This window comes from Oncorhynchus mykiss, chromosome 13, assembly GCF_057628025.1.
Source record: "Oncorhynchus mykiss isolate SJ-2025 chromosome 13, ASM5762802v1, whole genome shotgun sequence".
NCBI lineage: Eukaryota > Metazoa > Chordata > Actinopteri > Salmoniformes > Salmonidae > Oncorhynchus > Oncorhynchus mykiss.
In genome coordinates this window covers 57768561-57788507 of record NC_143034.1, presented here as the reverse complement: position 1 = coordinate 57788507, position 19947 = coordinate 57768561, and the positions used below count along the sequence as shown (strand labels likewise).

At 45.2% G+C, this 19947-nt stretch overlaps 1 protein-coding gene across 1 annotated transcript; it reads left to right on the top strand.

Annotated features, from left to right (window-relative positions):
- The first annotated feature begins 327 nt into the window (after nucleotides 1–327).
- On the top strand, nucleotides 328–19516 carry LOC110486651 (E3 ubiquitin-protein ligase TRIM16-like). The gene is made up of 5 exons (XM_021558411.3): nucleotides 328–648; nucleotides 17808–17834; nucleotides 18010–18072; nucleotides 18364–18503; nucleotides 18656–19516. Exons 1-5 carry the CDS (start codon nucleotides 588–590, stop codon nucleotides 19061–19063), a joined length of 699 nt encoding a protein of 232 aa, XP_021414086.1. The 5' UTR covers nucleotides 328–587; the 3' UTR covers nucleotides 19064–19516.
- Nucleotides 19517–19947: the final 431 nt, after the last annotated feature.

Below are 19947 nucleotides of genomic sequence, written 5' to 3'. Positions count from 1 at the left end.
AACAGCAGCCAACAAGTGCTCAGCATATGTGGGAACTCCTTAAAGACTGTTGGAAAGCATTCCAAGTGAAGCTGGTTGAGAGAATGCCAAGAGTGTGCAAAGCTGTCATCAAGGCAAAGGGTGGCTACTTTGAAGAGTAAAATCTAAAATATATTTAGATTTTTTTGGTTACTACATGATTCCATATGTGTTATTTTATAGTTTTGATGTCTTCACTATTATTCTACAATGTAGAAAATAGAACAAATGAAGAATAACCCTTCAATGAGTAGGTGTGTCCAAACTTTTGACTGGTACTGTATGTAAAAGGCGTATAGTGTTTGTGACATACTGTACAGTGTGTGTTTGCTTGTGTTTTTTTGCGCTCTAGAAAGGTTCACTAGGTTTGCAGAAGTTTCAGATGACAGGACCAACCCTTCGGTAACCCCTCACATCCAACTAAACTTCACCAGACACCCCTCATCTCCCAACCTGGGCACCTCCTGTCCTGTCCTGACCCGCCACCCCCTCCCCATTCTCCTTGAGGAAATAAAAGTGTTCATGGAGAGAGGATCAGCCACTATCTCTGCTGAAGACCATAGGGTACCATGCCATTGCCAAACTACGCTCCAAGCAGTAACGAAATCATGCCTGTGCCAAAGAAAGCAGGTAAGGGTTCATGATCTACTCTGTGAGCTTGCATGTGTACATTATGTAATTGAAAGCGGACCAAAACCCTCTCCTCCTCAGTTGAGCAGATTTTTTAAGAAAATGTAATAATCATTCAATCAGTATTACATTAATATAACATTTTATTGGATTTCCCAATAAATTATAGAAATGACAATTTTTTATGTATATTTCACATTTTCAGAAATTAGCATTCATATTTAATATTCACATTCTCATGAATACATGTTTTGTGTTTTGTTGTGTTATAAATGGTTTTACTTTATCAAACACCAGGCAAATAATGAATCATTTTGGATTGTTTTACTTTATTGACATTGTATTGTTATGTCTCAAATGATTCACTGTAGTTTGTCAGTAACTCAACTAAATAATCAATAGGAAATAATTTCATTACCATTGGGTCATTTTTTATAATAATTTTGAGATGAAATTGTACCTAGTGAATAGGGAAATTAGGATTATTGTGGCTGATGTATTTCTGAAAATCAAGTTATTCAAGTTCCTATGCCTTCCTCTCACTGAAAACTACATCCAAGTATGGAGTAAGTCCAGTGTCGTATTGTGCAATGATGCCAGTGTTGTTTTTCCTGACAACCTCAGTTGCAAAAGGCCAGTGTCTCCAGGCTTTTCTGGTCCGCAGAATTAAGAAACGAGTCGTTGTTTTAAGTTGACAAAGGAACCGACAGCCATTTCACTGTGTCATACTCAAACACACGTTTTAGCACTGGTGTATGGGGCATGGTGGAGTCTATATGTAGGCTATGGGGCACGGTGGAGTCTATATGTAGGCTATGGGGCATGGTGGAGTCTATATGTAGGCTATGGGGCACGGTGGAGTCTATATGTAGGCTATGGGGCACGGTGGAGTCTATATGTAGGCTATGGGACATGGTGGAGTCTATATGTAGGCTATGGGGCATGGTGGGGCACGGTGGAGTCTATATGTAGGCTATGGGGCATGGTGGAGTCTATATGTAGGCTATGGGGCATGGTAGAGTCTATATGTAGGCTATGGGGCATGGTGGAGTCTATATGTAGGCTATGGGGCATGGTGGAGTCTATATGTAGGCTATGGGGCACGGTGGAGTCTATATGTAGGCTATGGGGCATGGTAGAGTCTATATGTAGGCAATGGGGCATGGTGGAGTCTATATGTAGGCTATGGGGCATGGTGGAGTCTATATGTAGGCTATGGGGCATGGTGGAGTCTATATGTAGGCTATGGGGCATGGTGGAGTCTATATTTATTTATTTATTTTATTTTTATTTTACCTTTATTTAACCAGGTAGGCAAGTTGAGAACAAGTTCTCATTTACAATTGCGACCTGGCCAAGATAAAGCAAAGCAGTTCGACAGATACAACAACACAGAGTTACACATGGAGTAAAACAAACATACAGTCAATAATAAAGTATAAACAAGTCTATATACAATGTGAGCAAATGAGGTGAGAAGGGAGGTAAAGGCAAAAAAAGGCCTTGGTGGCAAGGTAAATACAATATAGCAAGTAAAACACTGGAATGGTAGTTTTGCAATGGAAGAATGTGCAAAGTAGAAATAAAAATAATGGGGTGCAAAGGAGCAAAATAAATAAATAAATTAAATACAGTTGGGAAAGAGGTAGTTGATAGGGCTAAATTATATGTGGGCTATGTACAGGTGCAGTAATCTGTGAGCTGCTCTGACAGTTGGTGCTTAAAGCTAGTGAGGGAGATAAGTGTTTCCAGTTTCAGAGATTTTTGTAGTTCGTTCCAGTCATTGGCAGCAGAGAACTGGAAAGAGAGACGGCCAAAGAAAGAATTGGTTTTGGGGGTGACTAGAGAGATATACCTGCTGGAGCGTGTGCTACAGGTGGGAGATGCTATGGTGACCAGCGAGCTGAGATAAGGGGGGACTTTACCTAGCAGGGTCTTGTAGATGACATGGAGCCAGTGGGTTTGGCGACGAGTATGAAGCGAGGGCCAGCCAACGAGAGCGTACAGGTCGCAATGGTGGGTAGTATATGGGGCTTTGGTGACAAAACGGATTGCACTGTGATAGACTGCATCCAGTTTGTTGAGTAGGGTATTGGAGGCTATTTTGTAAATTACATCGCCAAAGTCGAGGATTGGTAGGATGGTCAGTTTTACAAGGGTATGTTTGGCAGCATGAGTGAAGGATGCTTTGTTGCGAAATAGGAAGCCAATTCTAGATTTAACTTTGGATTGGAGATGTTTGATATGGGTCTGGAAGGAGAGTTTACAGTCTAACCAGACACCTAAGTATTTGTAGTTGTCCACGTATTCTAAGTCAGAGCCGTCCAGAGTAGTGATGTTGGACAGGCGGGTAGGTGCAGGTAGTGATCGGTTGAAGAGCATGCATTTAGTTTTACTTGTATTTAAGAGCAGTTGGAGGCCACGGAAGGAGAGTTGTATGGCATTGAAGCTTGCCTGGAGGGTTGTTAACACAGTGTCCAAAGAAGGGCCGGAAGTATACAGAATGGTGTCGTCTGCGTAGAGGTGGATCAGAGACTCACCAGCAGCAAGAGCGACCTCATTGATGTATACAGAGAAGAGAGTCGGTCCAAGAATTGAACCCTGTGGCACCCCCATAGAGACTGCCAGAGGTCCGGACAACAGACCCTCAGATTTGACACACTGAACTCTATCAGAGAAGTAGTTGGTGAACCAGGCGAGGCAATCATTTGAGAAACCAAGGCTGTTGAGTCTGCCGATGAGGATGTGGTGATTGACAGAGTCGAAAGCCTTGGCCAGATCAATGAATACGGCTGCACAGTAATGTTTCTTATCGATGGCGGTTAAGATATCGTTTAGGACCTTGAGCGTGGCTGAGGTGCACCCATGACCAGCTCTGAAACCAGATTGCATAGCAGAGAAGGTATGGTGAGATTCAAAATGGTCGGTAATCTGTTTGTTGACTTGGCTTTCGAAGACCTTAGAAAGGCATGTTAGGATAGATATAGGTCTGTAGCAGTTTGGGTCAAGAGTGTCCCCCCCTTTGAAGAGGGGGATGACCGCAGCTGCTTTCCAATCTTTGGGAATCTCAGACGACACGAAAGAGAGGTTGAACAGGCTAGTAATAGGGGTGGCAACAATTTCGGCAGATAATTTTAGAAAGAAAGGGTCCAGATTGTCTAGCCCGGCTGATTTGTAGGGGTCCAGATTTTGCAGCTCTTTCAGAACATCAGCTGAATGGATTTGGGAGAAGGAGAAATGGGGAAGGCTTGGGCGAGTTGCTGTTGGGGGTGCAGTGCTGTTGACAGGGGTAGGAGTAGCCAGGTGGAAAGCATGGCCAGCAGTAGAAAAATGCTTATTGAAATTTTCAATTATGGTGGATTTATCAGTGGTGACAGTGTTTCCTATCTTCAGTGCAGTGGGCAGCTGGGAGGAGGTGTTCTTATTCTCCATGGACTTTACAGTGTCCCAGAACTTTTTTGAGTTAGTGTTGCAAGAAGCAAATTTCTGCTTGAAAAAGCTAGCCTTGGCTTTTCTAACTGCCTGTGTATAATGGTTTCTAGCTTCCCTGAACAGCTGCATATCACGGGGGCTGTTCGATGCTAATGCAGAACGCCATAGGACGTTTTTGTGTTGATTAAGGGCAGTCAGGTCTGGGGAGAACCAAGGGCTATATCTGTTCCTGGTTCTAAATTTCTTGAATGGGGCATGTTTATTTAAGATGGTTAGGAAGGCATTTTTAAAAAAATATCCAGGCATCCTCTACTGACGGGATGAGGTCAATATCCTTCCAGGATACCCCGGCCAGGTCGATTAGAAAGGCCTGCTCGCTGAAGTGTTTCAGGGAGCGTTTTACAGTGATGAGAGGAGGTCGTTTGACCGCTGACCCATTACGGATGCAGGCAATGAGGCAGTGATCGCTGAGATCTTGGTTGAAGACAGCAGAGGTGTATTTAGAGGGGAAGTTGGTTAGGATGATATCTATGAGGGTGCCCGTGTTTAAGGCTTTGGGGAGGTACCTGGTAGGTTCATTGATAATTTGTGTGAGATTGAGGGCATCAAGTTTAGATTGTAGGATGGCTGGGGTGTTAAGCATGTTCCAGTTTAGGTCGCCTAGCAGCACGAGCTCTGAAGATAGATGGGGGGCAATCAGTTCACATATGGTGTCCAGAGCACAGCTGGGGGCAGAGGGTGGTCTATAGCAGGCGGCAACGGTGAGAGACTTGTTTTTAGAAAGGTGGATTTTTAAAAGTAGAAGTTCAAATTGTTTGGGTACAGACCTGGATAGTAGGACAGAACTCTGCAGGCTATCTTTGCAGTAGATTGCAACACCGCCCCCTTTGGCAGTTCTATCTTGTCTGAAAATGTTGTAGTTTGGAATTAAAATGTCTGAATTTTTGGTGGTCTTCCTAAGCCAGGATTCAGACACAGCTAGAACATCCGGGTTGGCAGAGTGTGCTAAAGCAGTGAATAGAACAAACTTAGGGAGGAGGCTTCTAATGTTAACATGCATGAAACCAAGGCTATTACGGTTACAGAAGTCGTCAAAAGAGAGCGCCTGGGGAATAGGAGTGGAGCTAGGCACTGCAGGGCCTGGATTCACCTCTACATCGCCAGAGGAACATAGGAGGAGTAGAATAAGGGTGCGACTAAAAGCAATAAGAATTGGTCGTCTAGAACGTCTGGAACAGAGAGTAAAAGGAGGTTTCTGGGGGCGATAAAATAGCATCAAGGTATAATGTACAGACAAAGGTAAGGTAGGATGTGAATACAGTGGAGGTAAACCTAGGTATTGAGTGATGAAGAGAGATATATTGTCTCTAGAAACATCATTGAAACCAGGAGATGTCATTGCATGTGTGGGTGGTGGAACTAATAGGTTGGATAAGGTATAGTGAGCAGGACTAGAGGCTCTACAGTGAAATAAGCCAATAAACACTAACCAGAACAGCAATGGACAAGACATATTGACATTAAGGAGAGGCATGCTTAGTCGAGTGATCAAAAGGGTCCAGTGAGTGGAGAGGTTGGTTTAGGGTCACGGCGATTTAGGCAGCTAGCCAAGCCAACCGGTAGCAAGCTAGCATAGGATGGAGTCTGTTGTTAGCCACCTCTTGCGTTCGGTCAGTAGATTAGTGGGGTTCCGTGTGGTAGAGGGGATTAATCCAAATCACACAACAACAACAAAAATAAGAACAATAGATATAGTTATAGAGGCCCGAGAAGAAAACATAATAATTCAAATAAATAAATTGTCCGATTGTCTATTCAGATAGCAGCCGGAAAGACAGCTAACGGTTAGCGGGCCGCAGATGGGCGTTCCGGTAACGTCGCGACAGAGGAGCCAGCCGGATCTCCTTCAGGTAGATAACGTCGGCAGTCCGGTTGTGAAGGCCCGGTGGGGCTCCGCGTAGGCAGTGAAACGGGTCCGGATAGGTGACTGCAGCCCAGGAGTGAATGATGGAACTCAGGCGTGATTGACGGAGCTGGCTAGCACCGGAACAATCGATGTTTGCTCCGGAATCGACGAAAGCCGACTGTCACACGGATAGCAGCTAGCTAGCTGTGAGATCCGGGTATGAATGTCCAGAGAGCAGTTGAAATCCAGGGACATGGAGAGAAAAATTGGTCCGGTATGTTCCGTTCCGAGCCGCGCTGCGCCGTACAAAACTGGCGATAGATTTTCGATAGATTTTCGAGCTAAAGGACAGCCGATGACCACAAACCGTGGTTAGCTTCTGATTAGCTTCTGGGCTAGCTCCTGGCTAGCTTCTGGCTAGTTTCTGGCCAGCCTCCTGGAGTTTCTGGCTAGCTTCCTGAAGGATTGCAGATCTGAGGTAAATAATACTTTTTTATAAATATAAATTGGTGAGGCTGGTTGCAGGAGAGTGTTTAGAAGATGAGTTGATGGAAAATAAAAATAAAATGTATGTGAAAAAAGTTGTAAATATATATATATATACAGGACACGACAAGACGAGGACAAAAGACGTCTGAACTGCTATGCGATCTTGGATCTATATGTAGGCTATGGGGCATGGTGGAGTCTATATGTAGGCTATGGGGCATGGTGGAGTCTATATGTAGGCTATGGGGCATGGTGGAGTCTATATGTAGGCTATGGGGCATGGTGGAGTCTATATGTAGGCTATGGGGCATGGTGGAGTCTATATGTAGGCTATGGGGCATGGTGGAGTCTATATGTAGGCTATGGGGCTCGGTGGAGTCTATATGTAGGCTATGGGGCACGGTGGAGTCTATATGTAGGCTATGGGGCACGGTGGAGTCTATATGTAGGCTATGGGGCACGGTGGAGTCTATATGTAGGCTATGGGGCTCGGTGGAGTCTATATGTAGGCTATGGGACATAGTGGAGTCCATATGTAGGCTATGGGACATGGTGGAGTCTATATGTAGGCTATGGGGCATAGTGGAGTCTATATGTAGGCTATGGGGCTCGGTGGAGTCTATATGTAGGCTATGGGGCATAGTGGAGTCCATATGTAGGCTATGGGACATGGTGGAGTCTATATGTAGGCTATGGGGCATAGTGGAGTCTATATGTAGGCTATGGGGCTCGGTGGAGTCTATATGTAGGCTATGGGGCATAGTGGAGTCTATATGTAGGCTATGGGGCATGGTGGAGTCTATATGTAGGCTATGGGGCATGGTGGAGTCTATATGTAGGCTATGGAGCATGGTGGAGTCTATATGTAGGCTATGGGACATGGTGGAGTCTATATGTAGGCTATGGGGCATGGTGGAGTCTATATGTAGGCTATGGGGCATGGTAGAGTCTATATGTAGGCTATGGGGCATGGTAGAGTCTATATGTAGGCTATGGGGCATGGTAGAGTCTATATGTAGGCTATGGGGCATGGTGGAGTCTATATGTAGGCTATGGGGCATGGTAGAGTCTATATGTAGGCTATGGGGCATGGTGGAGTCTATATGTAGGCTATGGGGCTCGGTGGAGTCTATATGTAGGCTATGGGGCACGGTGGAGTCTATATGTAGGCTATGGGGCATGGTGGAGTCTATATGTAGGCTATGGGGCATGGTGGAGTCTATATGTAGGCTATGGGGCATGGTGGAGTCTATATGTAGGCTATGGGGCATGGTGGAGTCTATATGTAGGCTATGGGGCATGGTGGAGTCTATATGTAGGCTATGGGACATGGTGGAGTCTATATGTAGGCTATGGGGCATGGTGGAGTCTATATGTAGGCTATGGGGCATGGTGGAGTCTATGGGGCATGGTGGAGTCTATATGTAGGCTATGGGGCATGGTGGAGTCTATATGTAGGCTATGGGGCATGGTGGAGTCTATATGTAGGCTATGGGGCATGGTGGAGTCTATTTGTAGGCTATGGGGCATGGTGGAGTCTATATGTAGGCTATGGGGCATGGTGGAGTCTATATGTAGGCTATGGGGCACGGTGGAGTCTATATGTAGGCTATGGGGCATGGTGGAGTCTATATGTAGGCTATGGGGCATAGTGGAGTCTATATGTAGGCTATGGGGCACGGTGGAGTCTATATGTAGGCTATGGGGAATAGTGGAGTCTATATGTAGGCTATGGGGCATGTTGGAGTCTATATGTAGGCTATGGGGCACGGTGGAGTCTATATGTAGGCTATGGGGCATGGTGGGGCATGGTGGAGTCTATATGTAGGCTATGGGGCATGGTGGAGTCTATATGTAGGCTATGGGGCATGGTGGAGTCTATATGTAGGCTATGGGGCATGGTGGAGTCTATATGTAGGCAATGGGGAATAGTGGAGTCTATATGTAGGCTATGGGGCACGGTGGGGCATGGTGGAGTCTATATGTAGGCTATGGGGCATGGTGGGGCATGGTGGAGTCTATATGTAGGCTATGGGGCATGGTGGAGTCTATATGTAGGCTATGGGGCATGGTGGAGTCTATATGTAGGCTATGGGGCATGGTGGAGTCTATATGTAGGCTATGGGGCATGGTGGAGTCTATATGTAGGCTATGGGGCACGGTGGAGTCTATATGTAGGCTATGGGGCATGGTGGAGTCTATATGTAGGCTATGGGGCATGGTGGAGTCTATATGTAGGCTATGGGGCATGGTGGAGTCTATATGTAGGCTATGGGGCATGGTGGAGTCTATATGTAGGCTATGGGGCATGGTGGAGTCTATATGTAGGCTATGGGGCATGGTAGAGTCTATATGTAGGCTATGGGGCATGGTGGAGTCTATATGTAGGCTATGGGGCATGGTGGAGTCTATATGTAGGCTATGGGGCACGGTGGAGTCTATATGTAGGCTATGGGACATGGTGGAGTCTATATGTAGGCTATGGGGCATGGTGGGGCATGGTGGAGTCTATATGTAGGCTATGGGGCATGGTGGAGTCTATATGTAGGCTATGGGGCACGGTGGAGTCTATATGTAGGCTATGGGGCACGGTGGAGTCTATATGTAGGCTATGGGACATGGTGGAGTCTATATGTAGGCTATGGGGCATGGTGGGGCATGGTGGAGTCTATATGTAGGCTATGGGGCATGGTGGAGTCTATATGTAGGCTATGGGGCATGGTGGAGTCTATATGTAGGCTATGGGGCATAGTGGAGTCTATATGTAGGCTATGGGGCATGGTGGAGTCTATATGTAGGCTATGGGGCATGGTGGAGTCTATATGTAGGCTATGGGGCATAGTGGAGTCTATATGTAGGCTACTGTGTGTACTCTGATATTCACACCCTACTTCTTACAGTAGCATTTCTGTGCAGGTTCACTTTTATAAGAGTGTTGTTCAGTTACGGCTAAGCTACATGGAATCTTAAGTGTTAACTACTGTTTTGGCATATGGACTTTATTATAAGGCTAGCTAAGGAGAGAGACAGACAAAAAACTACAGACAGAGAGACAGACAGACAGACAGACAGACAGACAGGCAGACAGTGCTCATCACTGAGTGTTTATTATGAATGTATGATGTTGATAACATGTTGTTTATTGACCACCAGTTAGTTACAAGCTCTATCATGTTCCTTTGACAGGCCCACTTTGCCAAGTACCTCTCTCCGCCCGTCTTGCTGCCAAATCTCTCCCCCATCTCATCAATCAGCTCATCAAAGTGTTTCCCCCTCTTCTGACATCACCTCTCCAGACCACAATGTTCCCACCGGATCAAATCCATTCTTTCAGCAGTCAGCTCTCACACAGCCTCACTGGCCCGTTGGCCATGTCAGATCTCACGCCTCATCTCTGTCTGTCACTTTGCTCCATGAAACTAACCTCTCTGAATGCTGCCAAGGATTCCGTCCACTTTTTTTCTATATTTCTCATCATCTTTCTCCCTCTCCAGTTTCCACTCTGTGCTTCTCCATATATCCCTCTGTCCATCCAACCCTGCTAAGGATCCTTCACATGTATCCAGCCCAATGTGGCCTCAATGTCCCATCACTCCCTATCACTGCCATCCTCTGGCTCCCATGGTAATGAAGTGTGAAGTCATGGACAGTAACTCAAGTACTTGGCTGTGAAACACTACGTTTTATTCATGGCTGTTTGATTCTGTGAAAATCTGACCGCTGAGGTACATATCTGATTGCTCCAGTTCTGACTCATGAAGAATTATATTTCTTCAGATTGCAAGATTTAAATTTAGACAGTTGCATTGCTTTTCATGACAATGTACTGCTAAACATTGATTATTACAAAGTCAATTGGAGCTAGGTCTTCACGGGTCCAGGTGGACCCGATATACCCGCTTTCGGACCAGGGCCTGATCGGGTTCGGGTCTGAAATTCTAAATTGTCCCTCAGGTCCGGGTTGGGTCCTGTTTGATCGGACCCGGCCACGGCTCTGCATAGCCTCTAGCATATTTATTTCACGCTAATAAGGAGAATTTATTGACTTATAGAAGGCCTAGCCAACATATACTGTAAAGACCTATTTGTTAACCAGAAGAACAACTTGGCAGACAAAGTTTTTTTTTGTCACTCGGACCAGTTAGGATACGGGTTGGGTCTAGGTCGAGTTGTCCTTGGGTCCATTCCGGTCCTGGTCCAACTTTTGAGACCAGTGAAGACTGGTCTTTCATCTTTCAGTCCATGCTTTTTCCATCCATCTCCATTTCATCATCAGCATGGAACACAGCAGGGTTGTTTTAGACACTTCATAACAGAGGGCAAAGGGATGGTTCTGAGCTTTGGCCAGCTCCCTTCACCTCTCTCTGTCACATCTCGTGATCTCCCTATCAGTGGGGATCCCGCTGTTCCCGAACCCGATCCGGGCAGAGAGCTCCATCTCATCCAGGGGGGTTGCGCAGACCACCGACGAGCACGTCCAACATAAGCAGCTTCTTTTCTACCATGTCAGAGGGGTCATCGTCCTGGCCTCTGAAAGGCATCTACAGATGTCCTAGACATGGCCGACTGGCTTTCCTCCAATTACCAGGGAGGAGTCTTCATTTCATTCTCAGATTAACTTCTGTCCATCCGCAGCACACCTATCATATGTCCTGAATTGTTGTTACTGTGAATAAAAATCATACTCATCTTCAAAAACATCTCTAGAAATTGACAAATGTTGGTTAAATGGACAAACTTTTCCAAGATCAGAAGAAATCAAATGCTGTCCCCAATACTGTTTGACTTCCATTCCAATCCTTCCCCTGCCAATTCAATCCTATGATTTCACAATTAGATTTATGGTTCAATGGATTCCAATGCATTTGACCCGTATGTTTGACCTGAGGTAGCAACCTCCCTTGTTTGTCATTTTCTGCCACTGTCTCTATGTGCCTGAACATTCATCCACCCGTTTTCTCTTTCTTTAAATGTCTCTCTCTGTGTCAACTCATTAATCTCTCTGAGTATCTGTTTATCCATCTGTCAATCTGTCCAGGGCTTTGCTGGTGACCCCACTGAGAGCAGCAGGGTATCTGGCTGGGCTTATCCTCCACAGGGGAGCCAGAGCCCACTCATATCCCCCCCACCCCCGCCGGGCCCCGCTCATAATAACCAGCCAGGGTGATATCTCACTCCATGGTGACTGGATGTTTTCTGGATGTCATTAAGTATTCAGAACCTTTCCCTTTTTGAATAAAAAAAAAAAAAAATGTTTTTGCTTTGTCATTACGGGGTATTCTGTGTAGATTGATGAGGGAAAACAACTTTAATAAATTTTAGAATAAGGCTGTAATGTAACAAAATGTGGAAAAAGTCAAGGGGTGTGAATACTTTCAGAATGCACTGTATACTGCCTCTGTCTCTTCAAATTAGGATCAGACACTTTCAAATAGCAAGATTGCCTGTCAAATGCTCCATCACATTACTGTGCGAGCAAAACATTTTAGCAGCCCCTCTTGACAGCATTTTAGAGTTAAGTTTGCGCAATTCCACACATTGTGAAACGGGGCACAGACAAAATGTTGACGATTTAAAGCAAGTTTGCTGCAAATCTACACATTTTACCATGCGGCAGAGAGACGATTTAGCAATTTTAGAACTAATTTCATGTAATTGTACTAATTTTGCCAAGATGGCGGAGAGAAACAATTGGCTGTTTGACAGCTAATTTCCTGCAATTCTATACATTTTTCCATAGGGTGGAGAGAAATGTTTGCAGGTTTTATGATATCGGAGTGAGACTGACTGACAAAATCACTTACTAACAAAATCAATGGGGGCCCCCCAGCCGATAATTCGACCGTGATTACTAAGTAGCTAGCTGACCGCTAGACTAATTTGCCAATATACAAATGTTTTGCTGACATGGGCTAAGTGAGTGACTATCAGGGTCTGACATAACAAGAGAAAAACTGCTGATGCACAACCAAATACACCTTGTGTATTCTACTATTCTAACTTGCAACAGTAAGGCTTATTGCATTTTTTGGGGGGAGCCGCCAATTGCCCATCCTCGCTTTCAAACGTATATTTAAATCTCTCTACCCTCGCAATGATTCTCCTGAATCCCTTGGTGACACCCTCCATCAATGTCTTACTTTTGCCATCTACTAACTATCCTTGGTTATCCCATTAGCCGACTCTTGCTATCTTTCTCTGTGTCCCTCCCTCTCCCATCACTCTGTCCCTATAAGGGAGGATTCCGGGAGAGTATGGGGAGGGATGACGGATTAAGTGACCTGTCATCAACCCCTTTCCTTCCTACTGCCCACGTCCCGACCTCAGAGATCAGATGTCCTTCTCCCTTTCTCTCTTGCCTGATCATTACTTCTGCTTGTTGTTCAGCACAGTATACATTATATGCATGCCTTTCTGTCAAAGTCATTTTAATCTCTTTGGGGCAGTGTGCAGCTGTTCAGTCTTCAGGACACATACAGTGGAGTGTAAGTCACAAACATGGAAGCTTTATTGGAAAGACCAGTGGATCAGAGTTCAGCCAACCACGATGGGAAGTTGTTGAAATACATCTTAACCTCTAAACTGGGCATACAGTAATGTGGCAGCTTCTTTGGTACATATGCTTCAAGCAAGGAAGACAGTGAGGTTCTCAGCCTTATTCTTCCTTATCCTCCCAGTTTCGCTTGGCTTCTGCTGATGTTGTAACAAGCTCACATTTTTCCTCATGGTCATCATCCTGTCGGCTCCCTCTCCGCCACTGGGCAGACACATCGCGAAAGCTGGAGAGTTAGGTTTCCCTCAGACAGGTGCCAGCATGGACTGTCCTGCGCAAAAGAGCTGGGCTAAACGGACAGACTGGCCAATCCTTCCAGCAATGTGTTGGCAGTTGATCACCTGTCCTCTAAAAAGTAATCCTTTGGTGTTAGCAAAGGCGTTGGCTTCCTGCAATGGTGCAGACTGTCAGGAAGAACCATTAAGACATATCGCGCACGCTCTCTGCTATCCCCTCCATCACTGAAAGCTTGCTATCCAGCGACATCCTCAAAAACGCGTTTAGGGCATTTGAGAGCATGTTGGCATTGCAATGGATGTAGAAAATAAATGGAAACGCTCACTTTGTACCTAGTTCTCACATGGGTGGGTGTGTAGGGGTACACGTGCGTACCGGTATCCTATGTGTGCATGTGTGTGTTATGTAAAGGAGAAAATACCCATATCAGTCCCTCCAGGATTTTGGAATTCTGCGATTCTGCATATTATGCGAGGGGTTGTAAATTTGACCAATCACCACACTATTACTGTATAAACCAGTCAAATCACAGCAATATTACTGCATAAAACTGTTCAATGACCACACTACAAAAAGAAGGCTCGAAATTCTTACCAATCCCAACACTTTTACCACAAACAATGGTTCAATCAAGCCACATAACAAATCCCGCTATGCCCTCAGACGAACCATCAAACAGGCAAAGCGTCAATACAGGACTTTTATGCTCGCTTCGAGGCAAGCAACACTGAAGCATGCATGAGAGCACCAGCTGTTCCAGACGACTGTGATCACGTTCTCTGTAGCCGATGTGAGCAAGACCTTTAAACAGGTGGCCAGACGGATTACCAGAACATGTACTCAAGGCCTGCGCGGACCAACTGGCAAGTGTCTTCACTGACATCTTCAACCTCTCCCTGACTGAGTCTGTAATACCTACATGTTTCAAACAGACCACTATAGTCCCTGTGCCCAAGAAAGCGAAGGTAACCTGCCTAAATGATTACCGCCCCGTAGCACTCATGTAGGTAGCTAGTGCTTTGAAAAGCTGGTCATGGCTCACATCAACACCATCATGTCGGAAACCCTAGACCCACTCCAATCTACATACCGCCCCAACAGATCCACAGATGACGCAATCTCAATCACACTCCACACTGCCCTTTCTCAGCTGGACAAAAGGAACACCTATGTGAGAATGCTGTTCATTGACAACAGCTCAGCATTCAACACCATAGTGCCCACAAAGCTCATCACTAAGCTAAGGACCCTGGGACTAAACACCTCCCTCTGCAACTGGATCCTGGACTTCCTGACGGGCCGCCCCTAACGATGAGATAGTCTATAGAGAAGAGGTCAGAGACCTGGCAGTGTGGTGTCAGGACAACACCCTCTCCCTCAATGTGAGCAAGACAAAGGAGCTGATCGTGACTATAGGAAAAGGAGGGCCGAACAGGCCCCCATTAACATCGACGGGCTGAAGTGGAGCAGGTCGAGAGTTTCAAGTTCCTGGTCATGGTCTAAAAACATCAAGGCAGTTGGGAAGAGGGCATGACAACACCTTTTCCCCCTCAGGAGAATGAAAAGATTTGTCATGGGTCCCCAGATCCTCAAAAAGTTCTACAGCTGCACCAACGAGAGCATCCTGACGGGTTGCATCACCGCCTGGTATGGCAACTGCTCGGCATCTGACCGTAAGGTGCTACAGAAGGTAGTGCGTACGGCCCAGTACATCACTGGGGCTAAGCTTCCTGACATCCAGGACCTACAGTGCCTTGCGAAAGTATTCGGCCCCCTTGAACTTTGCAACCTTTTGCCACATTTCAGGCTTCAAACATAAAGATATAAAACTGTATTTTTTTGTGAAGAATCAACAACAAGTGGGACACAATCATGAAGTGGAACGACATTTATTGGATATTTCAAACTTTTTTAACAAATCAAAAACTGAAAAATTGGGCGTGCAAAATTATTCAGCCCCCTTAAGTTAATACTTTGTAGCGCCACCTTTTGCTGCGATTACAGCTGTAAGTCGCTTGGGGTATGTCTCTATCAGTTTTGCACATCGAGAGACTGAAATTTTTTCCCATTCCTCCTTGCAAAACAGCTCGAGCTCAGTGAGGTTGGATGGAGAGCATTTGTGAACATCAGTTTTCAGTTCTTTCCACAGATTCTCGATTGGATTCAGGTCTGGACTTTGACTTGGCCATTCTAACACCTGGATATGTTTATTTTTTAACCATTCCATTGTAGATTTTGCTTTATGTTTTGGATCATTGTCTTGTTGGAAGACAAATCTCCGTCCCAGTCTCAGGTCTTTTGCAGACTCCATCAGGTTTTCTTCCAGAATGGTCCTGTATTTGGCTCCATCCATCTTCCCATCAATTTTAACCATCTTCCCTGTCCCTAATGAAGAAAAGCAGGCCCAAACCATGATGCTGCCACCACCATGTTTGACAGTGGGGATGGTGTGTTCAGCTGTGTTGCTTTTACGCCAAACATAACGTTTTGCATTGTTGCCAAAAAGTTCAATTTTGTTTTCATCTGACCAGAGCACCTTCTTCCACATGTTTGGTGTGTCTCCCAGGTGGCTTGTGGCAAACTTTAAACAACACTTTTTATGGATATCTTTAAGAAATGGCTTTCTTCTTGCCACTCTTCCATAAATACCAGATTTGTGCAATATACGACTGATTGTTGTCCTATGGACAGAGTCTCCCACCTCAGCTGTAGATCTCTGCAGTTCATCCAGAGTGATCATGGGCCTCTTGGCTGCATCGCTGATCAGTCTTCTCCTTGTATGAGCTGAAAGTTTAGAGGGACGGCCAGGTCTTGGTAGATTTGCAGTGGTCTGATACTCCTTCCATTTCAATATTATCGCTTGCACAGTGCTCCTTGGGATGTTTAAAGCTTGGGAAATCTTTTTGTATCCAAATCCGGCTTTAAACTTCTTCACAACAGTATCTCGGACCTGCCTGGTGTGTTCCTTGTTCTTCATGATGCTCTCTGCGCTTTTAACGTACCTCTGAGACTATCACAGTGCAGGTGCATTTATACGGAGACTTGATTACACACAGGTGGATTGTATTTATCATCATTAGTCATTTAGGTCAACATTGGATCATTCAGAGATCCTCACTGAACTTCTGGAGAGAGTTTGCTGCACTGAAAGTAAAGGGGCTGAATAATTTTGCACGCCCAATTTTTCAGTTTTTGATTTGTTAAAAAAGTTTGAAATATCCAATAAACATCGTTCCACTTCATGATTGTGTCCCACTTGTTGTTGATTCTTCACAAAAAAATACAGTTTTATATCTTTATGTTTGAAGCCTGAAATGTGGCAAAAGGGCGCAAAGTTCAAGGGGGCCGAATACTTTCGCAAGGCACTGTATATACAGTGGGCCAAAAAAGTATTTAGTCAGCCACCAATTGTGCAAGTTCTCCCACTTAAAAAGATGAGAGAGGTCTGTAATTTCCATCATAGGTACACTTCAACTATGACAGACAAAATGAGAAAAAAAATGTGCACCCATGACCGGCTCTGAAACCAGATTGCATAGCGGAGAAGGTATGGTGGGATTCGAAATGGTCAGTAATCTGTTTGTTAACTTGGCTTTCGAAGACCTTAGAAAGACAGGGTAGGATAGATATAGGTCTGTAGCAGTTTGGGTCTAGAGTGTCACCCCCTTTGAAGAGGGGGGTGACCGCGGCAGCTTTCCAATCTTTGGGAATCTCAGACGATACGAAAGAGAGGTTGAACAGGCTAGTAATAGGGGTGATCTGAAACGAGATGGATGACCCTGTGAAAAATCACGTAATTTGTCGCCCATATAATGTCGCCCATAGATGAAAGGAGATTGACGGACGGTGACAGTCCGAGTGGAAACAGCAATAGCACCCAGTTTTCTGAGAAAGTGGGATGACAAACGAATGGACAGGAGGGAGAACTGGAGATTAAACAACATCTAGAGCACTTCAGCAGCAGAGACAGACATGCTGTCAGTGGCGTGAAATAACGTCCATCACACACAACTTGTAATCTTATAACGGCCTGACCCCTGGTGTCAGTGGCTGTGATGTGTGTCCTTAGCGGATGTAAAGCTGTAAACCAAACCTGGGCTGGTATGGGTAAACTACATTAATCAGTGCTAAGAAAAAAGACTCCGAAAGTGATATATGGCATAAAGGCAAATAGTGGGAGGGAGGGGGGATGAAGGCCGAGAGTGACAGGAGCAGGGAGATAGAGGCAAGGGAAGGAGAGATGAAGAGAAGGAAGGGAGAGAAGGAATCATGGACAGTAAACTGCACCTAGCACAACCTCTACAATCTGCAGCTAGCACAACCTCTACAAACTGCAACAAGCACAACCTCTACATACTGCAACAAGCACAATCTCTACAAACTGCAGCTAGCACAACCTCCACAAACTGCAGCTAGCACAACCTCTACATACTGCAACAAGCACAACCTCTGCAAATGCACAGTGAATAAATACATAACAATCTGACACAAGATAATGTTCTACCTGGGAAAGATAATTCATTTTTGCCTTTTTGTCTGTAGGAAGAAAATCCCAGGCAGCTCCTGCAGGTATGATTTCTGTAATACTGCATGTATAAGTACTGAAAAGCCTTTGTAAATCCTGACTAACAATGGCATCCCAGGAATTACATTAGACCGGTGGTGTAATTCGAACTGGATTATCTCATCAGTATACCGTTAATGGATTTCACACTTTATCTCTCTCTCTCTCTCCACATAACAGAGGTGCCGCCGGTGTACGAGCCCAATATTCATGATCCCACCACCAGGGCTGACCTCATGAAATGTAAGGCCATGTAATCGGCTCTTTATCACTTTGGGCCTCACTCTCTGTAATGCATGTGATGCTAAATTCTGCTTGCACACAGCCTATACAATGTTGAAATGCACAATTAGGACCTGGCTTACATTATATCCACTTTACTGCCTACACACAAGAGATTGTACATATCGCAATAATATCACAGTACTCATCTGACCTTATCTGTTCTCCGACCCTTTCATCTCATCCATATTCATCCAACCACTCAACTCAATTCCTCTCTCTTTACCTCATCGTTTCTCTTTCTCCCCTCAGACTGGATCCCCCTCTCCCTGGATGACAAAACGGCCCAGAAGCTGCTGTGGATATCCGAGAGCAACCTCAAGGTGTCGCGTATGTCAGAGGAGGTGTGTCCATACCCCATGAGACCGGAGAGATATGAGCATTCACCACAGGTTGGTCTGCCATCCTCAGTTACAGGGCACACATCATAGTGCCATTGTGTAACTAAAGTGTGCCCACTGTTTTGGACATGCCATCAGTGCATGCCTGGCTCTAAGACATCTCTAATCTACCTTTTCTACTATCCACTCTCTACTCTGTGCAGGTGCTGTGTAAGGAGGGTCTGTTGGGGCAGAGAGGGTACTGGGAGGTGGACTATGGCGGCTGGGTGGTGATTGGGGCAGTGTACGAGAGCATGGGCCGGAAGGATGGGCCATGTGGGCTGGGGGAGAACGAAAGCTCATGGGGTGCGGGCTGGGCCGGCTCCTGCTACCAAGTCTGGCACAACGGGGAGAACGTGGAGGTCGGGCTCCCTTTGTGCAACACCATGAGCATATACCTGGACCAGCCCGCTGGCATCATCAAGTTCTTCATCGTGGAAGGAGAAGAGGAGGCGGAGAAGGCGGTGCGACTGATACACAAGTTCAAAACTGACCTCAAAGAGAAGATTCTGCCTTGTTTCTGGGTTGGCAGTAAATCCTTCTGTTGGATCCGGAAGAAAGAGGGACAGTAACAAGAAGGGTGTAGGAAAGGAGAGATGGAATAATGGGTCAGGGAATTTGTAAGAGAGGGAGGTAAAGTGAACGAGAAGATATATGTTTCTAATATTTGGAGCACAAGCACTGGTGTCAGAATGCAGAATTGAAGCAGAGAATAATGGAATCTTCACAACATGAAATCAGTTGTAATCTGTTCACATCATGTCTATGGTTTTAAGTGTTGCTGTTATCCCTCTGTTGCATGAGGACAACATACATGTGAATTGCTAGGTTATATTATAATATTTAGAATGACAATTATATTGACTATTACTATTTATTTGTACCGTCAGTTGTTTTTGTTACAGCACTAGTTTGTTAGTGTTAAAGTAGGGTGTGTAGTTTAAATTCATAGCTGGTATCATTTTATATCTGATTGAACCATGGTCATGTATGAATGTGATGAATAAATACAACTGTGTAAACAATAGAGTTCAACTATTTACACTGACAAAATATATATAAACGCAACATGCAACAATGACTGAGTTACAGTTCATATAAGGAAATCATTCAATTGAAATAAATTCATTAGGCCCTAATCTATGGATTTCACATGACTGGGAAAACAGATATGCATCCGTTGGTCACAGATATCTTAAAAAAAGTTAGGGGAGTGTATCAGACAGTATCTGGTGTGACCACCATTTGCCTCATGCAGCGCGACACATCTCCTTCGCATAGAGTTGATCAGGCTGTTGATTGTGGCCTGTGGAATGTTGTCCCAATCCTCTCCAATGTCTGTGCAAAGTTGCTGGATATTGGCAGGAACTGGAACAGGCTGTCGTACACGATCCAGAGCATCCCAAACATAATCAATGGGTGACATGTCTGGTGAGTATGCAGACCATGGAAAAAC

Coding starts and splice junctions, on each gene's coding strand:
- LOC110486651 (XM_021558411.3), top strand. CDS start 588: ATGCCATTGCCAAACTACGCTCCAAGCAGTAACGAAATCATGCCTGTG. Junction 18,073..18,363: donor CAGGGCTGACCTCATGAAAT/GTAAGGCCATGT, acceptor TTCTCCCCTCAG/ACTGGATCCCCCTCTCCCTG. Junction 18,504..18,655: donor GATATGAGCATTCACCACAG/GTTGGTCTGCCA, acceptor TACTCTGTGCAG/GTGCTGTGTAAGGAGGGTCT.